The 17,807-nt window shown below is 48.1% G+C and overlaps 1 protein-coding gene across 1 annotated transcript; it reads left to right on the plus strand.

Moving 5' to 3' along the window:
* Positions 1-1,954: 1,954 nt before the first annotated feature.
* Positions 1,955-13,290, plus strand: LOC119391271 (uncharacterized). Its single transcript, XM_037658949.1, has 6 exons — positions 1,955-2,010; positions 2,509-2,900; positions 4,570-4,793; positions 7,002-7,282; positions 9,209-9,484; positions 12,951-13,290. Exons 1-6 carry the CDS (start codon positions 1,955-1,957, stop codon positions 13,288-13,290), a joined length of 1,569 nt encoding a protein of 522 aa, XP_037514877.1.
* Positions 13,291-17,807: the final 4,517 nt, after the last annotated feature.

Genomic DNA, 17,807 nt, shown 5'->3' on the forward strand with positions numbered 1-17,807 from the left:
GCAATGTATTGGAGTTCAATTGTTGCGAACCGATTTGCACCCCGCGACGTTTGATACGAACGTACGTTAGCGCACAGGTACGAACAGGTGCGGCCCGCGCTGTTGCAGAAGACGCGGCAGTCTCGCGCGGGCGCGGGCGCGGGCATGCGCTCTGCGCGACCATCAACGGTGCGCCGTTGCCTCCGATATAGTACGCGCGAGCCTTGGAGGCCTTTATGCGCCTTCGCGTTTAGATTACAAATGACGTTGACGTCGCGCTTTTTTTTCCCCGACGCGTTGACGCGTGCTTCTGTGCTCGAGGCAGCAGCGTCTTTGTACTGTGTTAACACGTGCCTGCCACGTCGATGCAAGTCATGTCCCCGCAATCAGACGTTTTACGAATCAAGACTGAAAGTTGGGCTGCGGATCCGTTATGAAGTCCCATGAAAGGTGGACGAAGACCCCAAGAGACGAAGCGGACGGTCTTGGCGAAGGAGCTTGGTCTCTATCTATCGTGTGCAAAGGGCTCCTTAAGCCACTTTCGCCGCAGTACTCTAGTGTCATGCAAAAAAGCGTGGTAATATTAGGAAGGGGCTACTAGCTGTCACGGGGCACAACACATCTGGTTCATTAATTACACACGCGCGCATGCACCGTATATCTACGAGTACAAGTATGATCTTTGACGTCTAAAAACTTTACTGGCAATCATTGAAAGGCGTTCATGACGTCGCTGCGGCCCTGAGAAACACTAAATCAAAACGTATGCCAACTTTCTTTTGTCGCATACTAATTTTCCATGTTTTCTGGTGATATGAATTTCGGATGATACGAATATTTTTGGTAACCCCGCAAGATTCGTATCACCGAGGTTTTACTGTATATCGTGAGAGAACTCTTCGAAAGGCTAGAATACGGATTACTTGAAATGATTAAATAAAGTTATGTGGACTATTGTTGTAGCGAGTTGTGGGGCGTACAGAAGCGGGCGCGCGAATGACGAAGAAGAACTTCAGCTGGTGGTCGATTTCTTGTCAGTATTTTCGGCAGAATTTCTAGCGGTGATTATAGCTTTACGAAAGCTCAGCCCATAAATCTCTAGAGTGGCCATAGTTACAGATTCGTTATCTTTGTGTTCAGCGCTCGCTGCAAATAGTGATTCTCAATTACCACGCACTTTTCATTTTCTAGTTCCCACCCACGTAACTTTGTTCAGATTAATCTGGGTACCGGGCCACAAAGGGATAAAAATGAATGAAATGGCGGACACTCTGGATAAAGCCACTCTCAGTGGTCCGATACTCTCAATTATTTCCACAGCAGCACTCATAAGGCGTGCCATAATTCAAGATTCTGATAAAACATTAATCACTCATCTAAACGAATATCGACACCTCTTGTTCCCGTGACATAGAATTTCTGTTCAACAAAAAAAGATGAAGTTATTTTTACAAAATTACGACGTCGCGTTCCAAAACTAAACTTTTATATGCATAGAGCTGGTCTGGCTCCTTCCCCTCTTTGGTCGTTTTGTAACAAGGACGACACAGTCGAACATTATTTTTTATCCTGTAACCAATTCAATTCACTGAGGAAAAACATTCTCAAAGCGGCGTTTAATCGAACTAGATTGGATTTCATTGCTTTTCTAGTATTCTATCCTTGGGAGCCTCCTCATTAGCTCTTTGTCACTGGGATGTCTGTTCCGCTGTACAAAAATTCTTAATTGAATCAGGATGGTTATGATTTAGAATTTTTAAATTAGCCTTATTAGGGTATTCTAACTATTCTATAACTCATTAGTCATATAATTCATACGCGACCACTTTTACCTGTAAATTATTCTTTTCTTGGCCAATCCCTCAGAGTGGGTGTGAGGCATTCATAAAGAAAATCATCATCATCATCACTACCACCACCACCACCACCACGCTGCACGCTTGCACGAGGGCGGAAGAAGAAGTGGCCTTGTTTGATGACAGGCGGCCTGTATTGCTTCGTCGGCATCCTGGCTGAAAAGGCTACCAAGGAGTATGTACTGCAATTTATACGTTAATCTAGCAGGATCGATAGGTGGCTATGGCATGGGGAGACGTATAGTCGCACAGACGACGGATAATAAAGTGTGGGCCAACAAAACGTAGTCTGCTTACTCGGGACAGCGTTGCATCCCAAGATTGACCGGGAGAAGCCTTCGTTTCGTATCCCCTTCCGGTATAGAGCGATATGCATTAATCCAATAATGGTTACTGTCGTTATGCGGCATGGTGGTTCAGTGGTTATGGTGATTGAGTGCTTACCCGCAGGTCTTGGGATCGAATCCCGACAGCGGCGGCCTCACTTCGATGGAGTCTAAAGGCTGGAGACCTGTGTGTACTTGGTTTCAGGTGCACGTTAAAGAAACCCATGTGGTCAAAATTACCGGAGGCCTCCACTACGGCATCCCTCGTCATCTTATCGTGATTTTGGGACGAAAAATCCTAACTGTTAGGGTTGTCGTTTAGCCATTCAACAGGTGTGAACTCGCAGGTCGGCCGTGGCGTCTCCCGGCGAAAATGGCGCCGACCACACGTCGCCGGTGCAGTGTATCGAGCAAGACCCGGGCGAAAAGGCCATGGATGCCCTGCGCAACTGGCAGCCCTCGGTGCGCGGAGGTACTCCGGCCTCGGCCACGGTCACGGCCGGTTCAGTGGTGCCCGAGTCGCCGCCCTTCCGGCCCGGCGGCGGTGGATGCGTGACCAGCTGCATGCTCATCGCCTGCCTTGCATCGTGCGCGGCCGGCACCACGCTAGGCTACGCGTCCACGGCAGCGCAGTCCATCGAGCTCGAGCCCTGGTACACGCTCGAGCGGCGGTCACCCGACAACCGCTGGTTCGCCGACCTGCTGCTACTGGTGGCGGCGCCCAGCTCACTCGGCACGGGTGCGTGAGAAAGAAACTCACGGGGTCCCTTATGGATTCGAATAAGACGACACGAACGCGAAAGCCGTGTTATTCTTTTTCTTCTCAGTCGATGTATTGATCCCCCCCCACCTCGAAAACTTTCTGCACGTAACGTGGTTTTGCACTGCCTCCAGGATCGGCGGCACGCTTCCTGCAGCTCACCGGATTTCGCACTGCCTCCGTGAAATACCCACTTTTGACCAAGCGACAAGGTCGTGTGATGACGCCATCATGTGACGTCATGATGAAGTCACACATTTTGGCGATCTGTGACGTCATTGTGACGTCATATGTTGACATCATCACGTGAAGATGATTTTTTGCACCACTCGCATTAACGCAGCCGACGGTCAGTTTTTGCTTTTGATGAGGCATCTACGGCTTTCGTCTTAGAAAGTTAGCGCTAACGACAAGACTATTGGAGATGGGTCTAACAAGGCCGTGCTCTTCTCTCATCGTTTCTCGGGTTTCAGCACCGTTTTAAACGCGGTGATGTGCCAAGCCCGATTCAATGCGTGATTGCAGACAATGTGACCACTTGCCACTTATGTGGACAATGGTGGTCAATTTGCTGGGGTGTGGCGCTGAACTGCTGCAGGTCGCAGGTGTGATATGAGCCGTGGCTGCGGTGTTACGATGGAGGCGTAATGTAAAATGCATGTGTGTTAAGTTTGCTGTCACGTAAAAAAAAAAAGGAAATGCCAGGCTGTCAAAATTAATCGAGAGCGTCGCATTACGGCATGATTCGTAAGATGGTGATTTGGGCACCCATAATAGCTGAATTTATTGATAGATCTGTTCACCAAGCAAATCTATCGAAATAGCATATCATTTATGCGTCGCCGCTCGTTGCGTTCGTCTGCAGACACTGTAAGTACTTGCAGTGTTAAAGTGAATGTTCGTCATAGGCGTGCGTAGGGTTCCCCATCAAGGGGGCGAAGGTTCATCGCAGCGCCCCCCCCCCCACCCTACTAAGTCAATGTATGGGGCAGATTTTGCGCCTTTTGCGCCCCCCCCTCTTAGGTGATTAGGGGGGCGGGCGACCCCCCTGCGCCCCTGTGCGCACGCCTATGATGCTCGTGAACATGACGTGTCGCTGGAGCCAACGTTTCGACAAGCCGACTTGTCTTCTTCAAAGCTGCAACGCAAGCCTGCAAGGGCCTCAAGGCTTAAAGGCTGCAACTAGTTGCAGCCTTGAAGAAGTCAAGTCGGCTTGTCGAAACGTTATCGCCAGAGACACCTCGTGTTCAAGAATTTTTCACCTGTTTAAGCTTCCGTCTTCCCCTGAACTTCTGCCGCATTTTTTAAAAATTTACAATGTTACACTAACACAAACAAACACGTTAGCCATGACTGTCTCTATTGCTATTGCAGAACCTGTGCAAATAAACACAATATTCCTTTTTGGAGCCCTCCCACTGTCATCTCCGTATTCTGGACCGGCATCTTGTAGGCGTTGTATAAAAGACATTCTTGCCGCACGCGATTGGTTGCGGCTCGCGCTTAGATACCACTTGTCACGCGGTCCTCGACCAACAGCGTGTCGCAGCAGTGTTTATTCATTTGTAGAAGGCGTACAAGATCGCGCCCAGAAGTTATCTACTCGGTTCTGAATATATTTCCACGTTTTTCGCGTAATCTTTTGCAGGATTGCTACTGGAAGTTGTGGGAAACCGGTTGACGCTGCTGCTTGCCTGTTTTGGCCTGCTGGGCAGCTGGATCACGCTGCTCTTCTGCTCCAACACGGTCTCGCTGTTCGTGGCACGCGTCATGTCCGGCATCTTCCTGGGCGCCCTGTCATGCTCCGTTGGCATGCACGTGGCTGACATATGCCCCAGCCCCAAGAGGGCCTTCTTCCTTGGACTCGTAGAGGTATAGCAGCCAAAGATCTCGCTTGTATCGCAAATCCAGATACAAGAGAATGTAATAGGGATGGCAAAAAAAAAAAATCCGGCAGATCCCACGCACTGTGGGAATCGATGTAATGCGAAGCAGCCAGCAAAGAGCTGCATACGTACATCGCTTTGTTTATTTTTGAGCCGAATGAAATCATTCATGCCATGGCATCTAGTTCACCATATATCGCATGTTTGTCATGCACGCGTGCATGCACAATGTGGTATATACCATGCCAATGAAACGTATATTCTGGTATATACACTGCATGACCGGTGATTTATGTTCATGAGGCACTCCTGTCATGCAATACCAATTTTGGTATATATCCAGTTATCTAAACGGCCGCAAGCGCACCATAACAGTGTCATGTAAATCATACCGTACATGACATGCATATGTAAATCATGACATACACGACATGCATGTCATGGTTTTCATGTTACCACCTGTTATTCATGTTCTTCATACAGTCACACCGCGCAATACCAATTTTGGTGTATATGAACCTAGCGAAACGGCCGCGAGTGCGTCATGATCGTGGTATGTAAATTAAGTCGTGCATGACACGCGTGTCATGATTTTCATGTTACCACCTCTAATTTACGTTCGTCATACAGTCGCGTCGCGCAATACCAATTTTGGTGTATATCAAGCCAGCGCAACGGCCGCGAATGCACCATGAGCGTGGCATGTAAATCATGACATGCATGTCATGGTTTTCATGTTACCACCTGTTATTCATGTTCTTAATTCAGTCACATCGCGCAATACTAATTTTGGTGTATATCAACCTAGCGAAACGGCCGCGAGTGCGTCATGAGCGTGGCATGTAAATTATGTCGTGCATGACACTCGTGTCATGATTTTCATGTTACCACCTCTAAATTACGTTCGTCATACAGTCGCGTCGCGCAATACCAATTTTGGTGTATATCAACCTAGCGAAACGGCCGCGAGTGCGTCATGACCGTGGCATGTAAATCATGACATACATGACATGCGTGTCATGGTTTTCATGTTACCACCTGCTATTCATGTTCTTCATACAGTCACATCGCGCAATACCAATTTTGGTGTATATCAACCTAGCGAAACGGCCGCGAGTGCGTCATGAGCGTGGCATGTAAATCATGACGTGCATGGCGTGTCATGATTTTCATGTTACCACGTGTCAGTTATGTTCGTCATGTCGAAATGTCTCGTCATACCAGTTTTCGTATATATCCATTCATTTAAACGGCCGCGAGCGCCCCGAGACCATGTCATGTAAATCATGCCGCACATGACATGCGTGTCATGATTTGCACGTTAGGACCTGTCATTATGTTCGCCATGAACTCTTGTCACGTCATACCAGTTTTGGTATATATGAAATTAACGGAATGGCCGCAAGAGCCCCAAGGCCGTGGAATGTAAATCATGCTGTTCATGACATGCATGTCATGATTTTCATGTTATGACCTGTCATTTATGTTCGTAATACGGTCATGTTATTCCATACCAATTTTGGTATACATCCGATTAACGAAACGGCCAGGAGAGCACAAAGTCGTAGGCGGCTAGATCGATAGATAGATAGATAGATAGATAGATAGATAGATAGATAGATAGATAGATAGATAGATAGATAGATAGATAGATAGATAGATAGATAGATAGATACGCTCAAACTCGCAGAAGTTCGCTAAGGAATGCTTCGCATTTAAAATGGGAGCATATCTTTTTTTAAGTGCGGAACACTTTAGGAACCCAGACTGTCGTCTCATGTCATCCGCTGTCATCTGTCATCTCATGTCGCTTGGCGTCACGCCGGCAAAACCATGTATAGCTTAGCCATGTATAGTGTAGAATAGCAAAGGACGGGAAAGGGAACTGAGGGTGTGGAGGAGCGACAAGATGGTGAGGAGGAGGGAAAGGAGGAGGGGAGAGGGCAACATAGCACAGCCATGTATGGCATCACGCAGGCAAAACCATGTACATCATAGCCTTGTATAGTATAGCTGTCTTGAATGAATGATATTTAGGTTTAATGAATGATATTTAAGAATATGAAGAGCATTCATGCTCCTGAGCTAGCAAACGTGAATTTCAACAGAAACCAACTAGCCGCCAACGTATTACTTTATCGAATGAATGACACTGCACTGAGTACCAGTGCCGTCGGTTTTCTTTGAACGAAAGGCGACGCGGAACGCGGGCATCCTGCTGGCCTACGTGCTGGGCTATTGCTGTTCGTGGGAGGTGCAGGCCGGCCTGTGCGTACTGCCGCCTCTGGTGTTCATGTTACTGCAGAGCCGTGTGATGGACAGCCCGCAGTGGTTAATGCGCAACGGCCGGCTCCGCGATGCCCTGCCTGTGCTGCACCGCCTGTACGGACCGAGCGTGCCGCAAGAGTTCGCCGTCCGGGCACAGCGCGACATCAGGAATGCGTGGGACCGCGTGCCGGCAGCCACGGCAGCCAGGCGGGTATATGCATGCTCTGAAAGAACCCATTACGCTTTATTCAGAGGCGCGCCTCCAATACAGTGTTTGTTGGACATCAGCGAGGGCGATGATAATGCTGCTCGAACAAGTAGGCCACTGATGTTTGGTAGAGTGAACTACGTTGACACTTCTTATTCTTAAAGGAGACTTTCTATGACTACTTACAAATGAATTTTGCCATCGATCACAAAGGAGCACTTTAAAGCCTATTGACAACGTTTTGAGCTCACGCTCTTTAGTATACGGACCTGCCAAAGCCACTTTACACCGGTTTGAACTGGCAGAGACTTCCAGACGGTATTCAACCATGTACGTAGTATGTTGAAAATGTTAGTCGTCTTTCGAATCTATAGATTGCAAGTAATCACATAATCCCCTGACGTTCATTCATTTAAGGCACCGCAGCGAAACAGCGAATTAACGTTATCGCATCCCATAAGGCCAACTCCAGTGCAGGGTAGCAAACCGGACGCGCGTCTGGTTCGCCTTCCTGCCTTTTCTTCCTCCCTCCACTTCCTCTGCATGTTCTCCGTGCCACATAACGTCGGCGTCAGTGAGTCTACTTCGCGTTGGGCGCTGACCAATCTTATCCTATAGCCTGAAATGCGAGATGTTCCGTGATACTTGTCGTGGTCCATGGTAGATAAGACACAGCGCATTTATTGAAAATTAAAACCGGATTAGTGAAATTCTTCGGTTGCAGTTAGAATATCGCTGGTGTCATCAATACCTGCTGGAAACGTCTTCGCAGATCAGTAAAATAAACGACTGCAGCGCTTCATTCTTGTATACTATAGCTTACAATAACTGTTTATCTGATTGCTCAGTTACCATATTTGCCTGCCATGAGTAATCATATATGCGTGCCATCGGTCGTTTAAGTAGTTCCCGTAGGGTACTCTGCTGTGAAGATTCTTCATATCGTAAATTCATTGACTAATTCACGCGTTGAGAATATCCCATCGAACAGAGCAAAGGTGGTGGACATGGTTTCAGCAATGAAGCCGTACAACGCAGGTTTACGGAGTGGCGAAGAGCTCGCCCACGCGGATTGCACGAATAATGTAGCGGAGCCTAGCTAATAATTCATTTCCACTGATAGCAATACACTGACGTGTAGGTCCAATGACCCCGAATATGTCTTAGAGCCAAGTTCTGAGCAGCGAAAGTGAAGCGAAATCAAAATGTCATAAACAAGACCGTTTTAAAGAGAGGCTTCCATGCCTTCAATATATGATTATTAATATCACAGTGATCCGCATAGAGTTCCTAAATGCATTTGAATGTGTCGCAATTTTCTATGCATTTTTTTTGTCATCAGCATCCTTAGGTCAGCAGTCACCATAAATCGCCACCGTACTTGTGTTATGAGCACATACGTTTCACGCTGTGCATCCTCCAATATGGTGTATGCATTTATCATCTGAACGTCGCATTGCGCATAATTGCGGAAAGGCTGCATGATATTCAAGTTGAGATTCGGAAAGGGCATAAGGTTCAAACAAAACATAAGACATTGAATTTGATTACCCTTTGCCTACGATGGAAATAAACACAGCTACCAGGCTTTACATTAGTGCAGCATTTAATTACCCACTTCGCTAAATATTTGATTCAAACTGGTTCAAAAGTGGGCGTTAGATCCACACACCTTTTTTCTTGCGGCTCTGGAAATTATTCCGAGAGTTAGGATGTAACTGGTGTCCAACGCTTGACGTCTATGACGTATGCCGGCTCCCGGTTTCGCTTCCGCTGCGTGCAACAACATCGATACCAATGGCCCCGAGATCGCCAACAATTATTATTATTATTGTAATTTTAATGCACTCACGCCGAAGAATTGCAGCTATAAACGCATAAAGCGCTGTAGGCTCACTTTTCGATTCTCTCTCTCGCGCAAACAGGCGCCTCGCCCTGGGCGTGCTGGTGCAGCTGGTGCCGTGCCTGTCCTGCGCTCAGCTCTTCCTACTTCGGGCCGTCCAGGTCACGGAGGCGCTGATAGCCGACAAGAAGGCGGCGCAGCTGGCGGCACTGTGGCTTCTCGGAGGTCACGTGGTCCTTACGGTTGCCTTCGCCTCGGTCACGTGGCTGGCGGGTCGGCGCCACCTGCTGCTTCTCTCCGCAGTCATGACAGCCATGTGCGTGACCGTATTGCGTCCGCTCGACTACCTCGCATTCAGGTGAGAACCGCGCGGCAGAGCGAGAGATGCATCTCTATTTTATCTCTCTCTCTCTCTCTCTCTAAATATATATATATATATATATATATATATATATATATATATATATATATATATATATATATATATATATATTGTAATGCCGAGAAACAAGAGACATAGACACAACGCCTGTTCAATAGGCCGGCTGTTCTATTCTCTGAACCTCTTCTTCCTCTGCCTCGATCTCACTGCCCGCGCGCCCGAACATCGGAGTCTTTGTCATCACACTCGGCCATTACTGCAAGCGCGCGGAGCTGCCGGCAGTGTCTCTGGTGGGCGGCTTTGGCTGCATCGCAGTGGACGGTCCCGGCTACGCTGTGACTTGGCTCGTGGACCTGCCGTAAGTGGGTCTGGTGGGCGACCCTGGCTGCATCGCAGTGGTCGATCTCGGCCACGCTGCAACGTCATCCGACCGGTAAAACATGCTTCTGGCTGCCGGGTTTGGCTTTGTTGCAGAGGTAACGGTGGACGCCGCATGCCCGGAAGAGGATGCCGGAACAGCATCCCAAGAGGCCCCGTAGGAGGCACTTGGGGTGGCTTCCTTTCTGTTACGTCCGCATGATTGTCAGAATCGGAAAGACCGTCCGGAAAATCGTTTCGAACATTCTGTGGCTTTGGGAGGACTGAAACATGCTTTTCTTCAGCCAAATTCTGCACGTTAGCAACGGGGCGCTCACTCTCTTTTCATCGACGCCCAACTGCTCTGGAGGTGGTATAGGTGGCTCTTCCGGCGTTGTGCTTATGAGTTCCCCTGCTACATTTTCTGACTCACTTAGCACAAGGTGGCCATCTGCGCACCCGGCCAATTTTTGCGCTTGAAGTCGGGGATGTGGCTCCGACGAGCCTGAAGAGACGTTGCTGGTGGCCATGCACTCGTCCGGCTCCTGAATTGGTAGCGTGTGAAGCACCAGAGGAGCCGGCACATCCAAATCCCGAAGGGAAGATGAGCTTGGGGAACGCGTTGCCAACTGCTGTGGAGAGAATGTTGTCTCGAGTTGTCGTGGTGGTAAGCTGCACTGCGCAGTAGCAGCCTCGAGGTGGTGCCCCTTCAGAGCTCCATCCTCGGTAGCGGTGAGGTTGGACTGGCTGGTGGTAGCGAGGTGGTAGTCAATTGGTCCAAAGGCAGCTATGAGCCTGGTGCTCCACTCGGGCCAGGATTGCTGCCGCACGCCTTCGTACCTGTGCCACGCCGCGGCACCATTCCGAAGGCCGTCAATGGCCACGCACCACTTCTGCTGATCCGTCCAGCACTCGCGAGCTCCGATTGCGTTTACGGTCGCCACCCAGTCGACGGCGTCGTTCTGGAAACCGTGGAACTCCGGTAGTTCGCAGGCAGCCGGTGATGGTGCTACGGTAGGCGAAACTCCGGGGCATGACGACGCCAACCAGTCTAGTTGGTATGAGAGCTCCGTGAAGGCATTCAGGAGCTTTCTGCGGCTCTCGGGTGAGCTCTCTTGATGGTCCTGGGAGGCGGCGGCGGCCAACGCGGCATTAAGTGAGTGCAGTGCTGGCAAGGCGGCAGGACACAGCACGGAGATTGACGCTGCCAAGGCGTTCACCGTGACTCGGAGTCGGGCGATGGTGGCGGAAAGCTCGGCGGCGCTCTCGGGCGAGCCGCGCGTGGACCCAGTGGTGACGTCCGAGGAGTTGGACACAATCGGTGTACTCACAGAGGAGGGACCCCTGTCCGAGGGAGCTTGGACAGCACCCCTAAGCGGCTCGGGTGCCGATGGAGCACCGAGTAAGCCGTTGTCGCTGCGGGAAGCGTGGATGGCATTCCCAGGCAACGGTAGGCCGTGTACTGTCGTGGCGGCGCCGGGAAAAGCCTGCCCTTGAGCCACTGAGGAGGCCTGGACGCCGTCCTTGAATGGTGGCACAGGTGCTTCCGGCAGAAGTAGCGAGACGGGCTGCATAATTGTTCCTTGGAGGGAAGGTCCGCAGCGCCGATGAGCCACGAGGACGCACTTACGGTTGATAGTTCGTAGACTGCGCCATTGTAATGCCGAGAAACAAGAGACATAGACACAACGCCTGTGCAATAGGCCGGCTGTTCTATTCTCTGAACCTCTTCTTCCTCTGCCTCGATCTCACTGCCCGCGCGCCCGAACATCGGAGTCTTTGTCATCACAATATATATATATATATATATATATATATATATATATATATATATATATATATATATATATTATATATATATATATATACACACAGATAACAAAAATTCATTTTCTGACTACCGATGACTTTGCCCCGCCACGGTGGTCTAGTGGCTATGGCACTCGACTGCTGACCTGGAGGTCGCGGGATCGAATCCCGGCCGCGGCGGCTGCATTTTTGATGGAGGCGAAAATGTTTGAGGCCCGTGTACTTAGATTTAGGTCCACGTTAAAGAACCCCAGGTAGTTGAAATTTCCGGAGCCCTCCACTACGGCGTCTCTCATAATCATATCGTGGTTTTGGGACGTTGAACCCCAGATATTATTATTATTATTCCCGATGACTTTCTGAGTTCACTACTTCCTGACTCCTGGGAGTAGTCAACTCAGAAATTTGGGCTAGTTGGTGAGTGCAGAACTTGCGAATCTCAGCAAGCGCAACGGAAAGAACACAGAAGAGAGACAAACATGACGTGTTAGCGCCCGTCCTGTGTACGTGTCTCGCTTGCTAAGACGCACAAGTCCTTCAGGGAGTAGGGCTCGCCGAGATTGCGAGTAAATGCTTCGTTTCATGGCGATACGATAGTCAAACAGCTGAATTGCTCAACGCGCTTGACTCGAACTTGACTTGAGGCCTACTTGAGACGGTGTCAGAGCATTTCATAAAAGTACCTTTTCTTTAAGCTTCCTCTCGAAGCGAACTTGTCACGACCCCGTGGGCCCAAAATGGAAGTGACAATTTTTCACGTGGTGTAATAGAGGTTAACCGGGTCGTGCGAAAGTGATCGAATCCAACATGCACCGAAGACAAGTCCACATATACCGGAGTGACATACCGATATCAGATTCCCATTCGACCTCTAATATTTTAACCCAGACCCTTTTCCGACTAAAACCCCAAGAATTGGCCGAGAGCCATCCCCTTCCTTGAAACAAATATAATTAATGCAGATAGGCAAGGTGTTCAGGAGAAGATGCAAGAATTACAACTTTTCCTAAAAAAAGCGGATTATTTCTTCGTACTCTTTTGTTCAGAGGAATCGGTATCAAGGTTGAAGCTTACGAAATAGAACACTATCACTTTTGGTAAGATATCTGCAGACAAATGCCTGACAAAGGTGAATCCTTATGCGATCATGTGCTGGCCCTCGAGTCATGCTAGGGCACCACTGGGATTAATAAACGTGCGTGCCACAGGTTACAAAACCTCATTACGATGAGCTAAACCATGAAAAAACCGTAAACGAAACTCCGACGTGTCGCAGCGCCTGGTCCTTGGAAGAGCCGCCCGCCGAGACCAACTGGTCTGGCGTGCATGCGGTCGGCCTGCTGCTGGCCAGCTACTCCATAGGGCTGTGCCACGTTCCCGCGCTGCTGGTTGCCGAGTTCCTGCCCGGTCGTGTTCGGACCATGGGTGTGGCGGGTGCCTGGACGGGACGCTGGCTGCTGGCGTTTCTGTTTGTGCACTTGGATGGTTGGTTGCTGGCGGCCGCTCGCTACGGCGGATCGTTTCCATTCTGCGCTGTGCTCGTGACCTCAGCCGTGGCTGTGTTCGCGCTGGCGCCGGAAACCGAGGGCCGGGCGCTATTGGTCATCCAGAAATAGCGTTGAACTCTGAAACGTTCTTTTTTAATTTTTTAGTGCAATCATGAATGTGGAAATAATGTATACATTTCGCATTAAATATCGTTAAGTCTTATGGCGAAAGGCTGGATCGTATGGTGAGCTATTCGCATTTTTGACAAGTATAAACGTATGTCTTTCTTTGCACAGCTGTTTGTAGCGAGAGAAAAAGGCCAAAGGAAGGCATGGAGCCTAACCAGGTTGCACCCGGATTGCTACCCTACACGTGGGGCGAGGGAATTGGAGGAAAAGAAAAGCGAAAGAATGAAGAATACTCAATAGGCTCGCACGCATCGAAGCGTTCACCGCGCGTACCCAGAAGACCTCGATCTGAAAACCGTTTCAGAGTTTGGCTTGTTTCTAATTGTCGGCAGAATCGATCACTGTATATGGCTACGAGGTTTCGATTCAACGTACAAAAACCACAGCCTCATTATGAGGAACGCCATTGTGGGGGACTCCCGAATTAATTTCGGCCACCCGTGCTTCTTTGACGAACACCTAATTATAGGCACAAGGGCGTTCTTTGCATTTCGCCCCCATCGAAATGCGGCCGCCGTGACCAGGAATCGAACTCGCGTCCTCGAGCTTAGCAGCGCGATAACTGTTTTCAAAGAGAAAGGAAAAACCCGCGCTGGGTAAAAAAGTAGTGCTTGCTTGTGTTACGGTTTTGAAGCTTACTCCTTGGAAGATGGTGTATTTGGGCTGTTTAGTATATACTTGCTGGGCAACCAGCGCCAAAAACGGCACATAACGATGGTCAGTCCCCTCACTTCTTACGACCCGTTTTTCACGCTCCCTACCCAGCAAAGTAGCGCCTCCCGAAGTTGTCAGTGTGAAATTTTATTCTCTGTTACTGACATCAGTTTCCACTTGCACAGAACTTAATTTTAAGACTTAGATGAGCACTGGTCACAGAGACAGATAATCATCTATTCGACGTGGTTTAGGTACTACTGCTTCCGTTTCTGCGCTTTGGCGTATTAGCAAACGGGCTTTCAATTCATTTTATATTTTTTCCTACACGTTACATGTCAAAGGTACCACTAAAGCGTCAGCTTTGTGGGATCCCCGCCACATTACATTTATTCAAAACATTGAGGTAATACAAAACCGCGCTGCCCGTTTCATCGTATCTAATTGCCACAAAATATCCAGTGTAACCATGAAAGCATCGCTACAACTTCCTTTACATGTCTTGATCATAAGATTCACTGTCATAACTCATATCGGTCTTTATTGCTAAAACATTCCGCACTTTTCATATCAGCATCCCTAGAATTGGCCGAGGGTTCAGGTTCCCAAATGTAACACAATTACCCATTCATTGTCATCATTGCCCAAGACTGCACGAGATTGGAAGCAGCTTCTTGGTCCTTAACAACAATCCGCGTCCCTATATATTTAAAAACGCCTTGTTATCTAATAACCTTGACCATTGCGTGATTTTATCTCCGTGTTGTACTACTGCGAGTTGCCTTATATATTTACCGTAAACAGTGTTTCAAGAAATGTGTCCGAAAATCATCAAAAATAAGGGAAAAGGAATATTTGATAGCTGCCTTCATAATTACTTTTTCTGTGGCGGGAGGCGTCTCAAGACGACTAGACACCGCAATTACGGCATCAGTAAAATAAAATAAATTAAATAAATTTTGAATTACCGGAGACAGGCGGTAGGAGAATCGCTGTCATTCTTAAGAAGAGACCATTGCCGCTTTGCGATTTTGAAAAAGATGGTCTCCGGTAATTATCGGGAAGGAAGGAAATTCAACCAAAGTCACTGGTAAAAACCGGAACTGAAGCTCTGATGAGCGCAACTAGCAGACGATCAGAATGACGTCACTGTTCGTGACGGCGATTCCAGAGGTGTTAGTTCTGCATTTGTTACCGTACGAGCTCCATACATGCTCTAATCGCAAATGAAACACGCACAACCACAAGAAAAGTTTATCGATGGTTCGTACAACGACGCTCGCTCATTCTGGACGTCTCCGAAGAATATGGCAGTTGTGCTCTTCCGAATTTTCGGTGTCAGTTACGCCGGCTAAATAAGACAGATTTCATTACTCGCTAATAATTGCCAGCACTTTTGCGAAATCTGAAAGTGGCAACAGATTCTTCACACGAAGGGCTGCAATTTTCCCATTTGACACGACCGCCTGTCTCCACCAATAAAGAAATCTAACTTAATTTCAATTAATTGCAGGCGTAAATCATGCCCCCACTCATCTTAAGATGTCTGCCGGCACAGAAAAATTAATTATGAAGGCAGCCTGAAAATATCAATTTGCCTCATTTTTGAGGTTTTTCGGACACATTTCTTGAAACGGTCTGTGTAATAATGTACTTACGTGCTTATTTGCGTATGTATTACTGCTACGTTGTGTTAAGTTCTCAAACTTTTTCTTGCCTATTATTCGACTGATATATTCATGTACGATAGCCCCTCCTCTCTGTAATTTACCCTGAGAGTAAAATAAAATAACTAGATATGTAAAGGCACCAAAGTCTGCCCGACAATTCTGCCCGGTGTGAGTTCCAACAACACGCTTTTTGTATAACGTGTAGCGAAAGGGTATGTGCGAAGCGCATGCTCTCTTGCTCGCGTTTTCATAACTCAGAAATAAAAATAAAATATACTACTACCATCAAGGAACTCCTGAAGTGAGGGTTATTTTTTTGGAAACCACGCTTTTATTAGGCCTTCGTCTTAATGGCATTCCAAATCTGGTAGCATGCTCCGGAAATATTGTGAAAAAGGCTTGTCATTCGGGTCAGGGCGTGAGGCGCTCTGCAAAGAATCATTGAAACTATTTGATTTGCATTAAAATACTTTTGACACGTAATTCGTTTGGCCTCTAAAGACACATTAATTTTGCTTATGCCGCTATAGACACATTACTTGAGTCGGACATCACCGGCGATAACATTGTTCTGTTAAATAAGGCGATTGTAGAAGTCGCACGAATAACTTTGTAGCTGATTACTTGAAGGCACATGTTGAAACCTAGGTGTTAAAGCGACGCAGTGAAGGATACACATGAATGAGGATGTAGTGCACAGATTCACTTTGGTTCTTGAATGTGCATGCTCTTTAGAGCACGCATAAATTAGCGTTCCAGCCTACGTTCTGTTACTCAGCTGCGCGGAATAAGGTAACAAAACTTACATCTGGGCGAGTTGTTTAGGCTATGTTACAGAGTAACAGCGATTGCCCCGCCGTTCTCCACATTCTTGTCAATGCATGACAGCCAAGCTGTAGATGGCTAGGGTTCCGTGTATTTTTTTCTGTACGCCAACAAAAACGTCCCCTCTCCGATCACGTGCTCGGCTATAGTTTCCTCCGGCTCCCCAAAATGGCGGTAGTCGTCCACGCTGGAACGCAATAAAATAAATGAAACCAGCTGCTGTCGGTAGCACGTTCCATTTGTGTTCTACAGCTGCTAGGGTAAGGCAACGTATAGTTAGGTATAGTTCGCCGGCGTACGGACTCGAGGGCAGGAGGCGTTGCCATGTATGCAAAAGACAATACATGCTTTCAACCGCACATGCTGCCCGCCTCGCCAGATAAAGGTGTCGCCGTCTGTGCTGATGTGTGCGTCGTTCGAAGAGCGGACGGAATTGTATTGCTGTGTACAAATTCTCGGCTGCACCCAAGAGCCAAATCGAGAAACTCATGCCGACGCACATTCATTGGCTCTCAGGGATGACAGCACCACGCCAATCGTAGTCATTGGCTATTTGAACATCGACAGACCGAATAAGTGGCGTTTTACGCAATATGTGTTGGAGTGGTTTGGTTTTATGTGCAGCGCACATTTCGCACAATGCACCAGTCAGCGCCGTTCGTGCATAGATTTCACTCTGGCTAAGAATGTGTCTAAGGTTGTACGCGAGTGGATCAGTGTGTGCCATAGTGACCACGAGGCCAACACGACCAAAAGATATGACCCACCGATCAAAACGATGACCAGCAATCAAGTCAATAAATGAATTCGTACCTTCGATCAAATTCGGTCACCTCTGGGTCGTGTGCTAACCAGCTTCGCTGGTCATCCAACTACGGTGGAATAGCTCACAATGTTTTTGTTGCTCTGTTGCCGATATGGTGTCCGAAATTAATGACAGATTTAAGTAGGTGCACTGGCATGTATAGCATGGCATAGTACAGCAATGTAACGTGAATTAGCAACCTCGATGATGCAAGCGAATGCATCTGTGCGTAGTCAATAGTGATATATATGTACTGTGATGTCTGATATCTAGGTATGCCTTCACTTCAACGCAACGTGCCCTATCCTACGCAACTGCTGTCGTGACGTTACAGTTCACGACATGGCCGAATTTGTAGCTCCGCAGCCCGCCAGATGAACCAATGAGAAACAGTTGTACATGTTTACATATAAAAAAGGGGACCTACAAGAGGGGTGGCGATGGACGCTGGGACATGGTTTTTAACGGACTTCGGTTTAAACGGATGCGTACCGTCTGTGTAC

This window comes from Rhipicephalus sanguineus, chromosome 4 (genome assembly GCF_013339695.2).
Source record: "Rhipicephalus sanguineus isolate Rsan-2018 chromosome 4, BIME_Rsan_1.4, whole genome shotgun sequence".
NCBI classification, from domain to species: domain Eukaryota; kingdom Metazoa; phylum Arthropoda; class Arachnida; order Ixodida; family Ixodidae; genus Rhipicephalus; species Rhipicephalus sanguineus.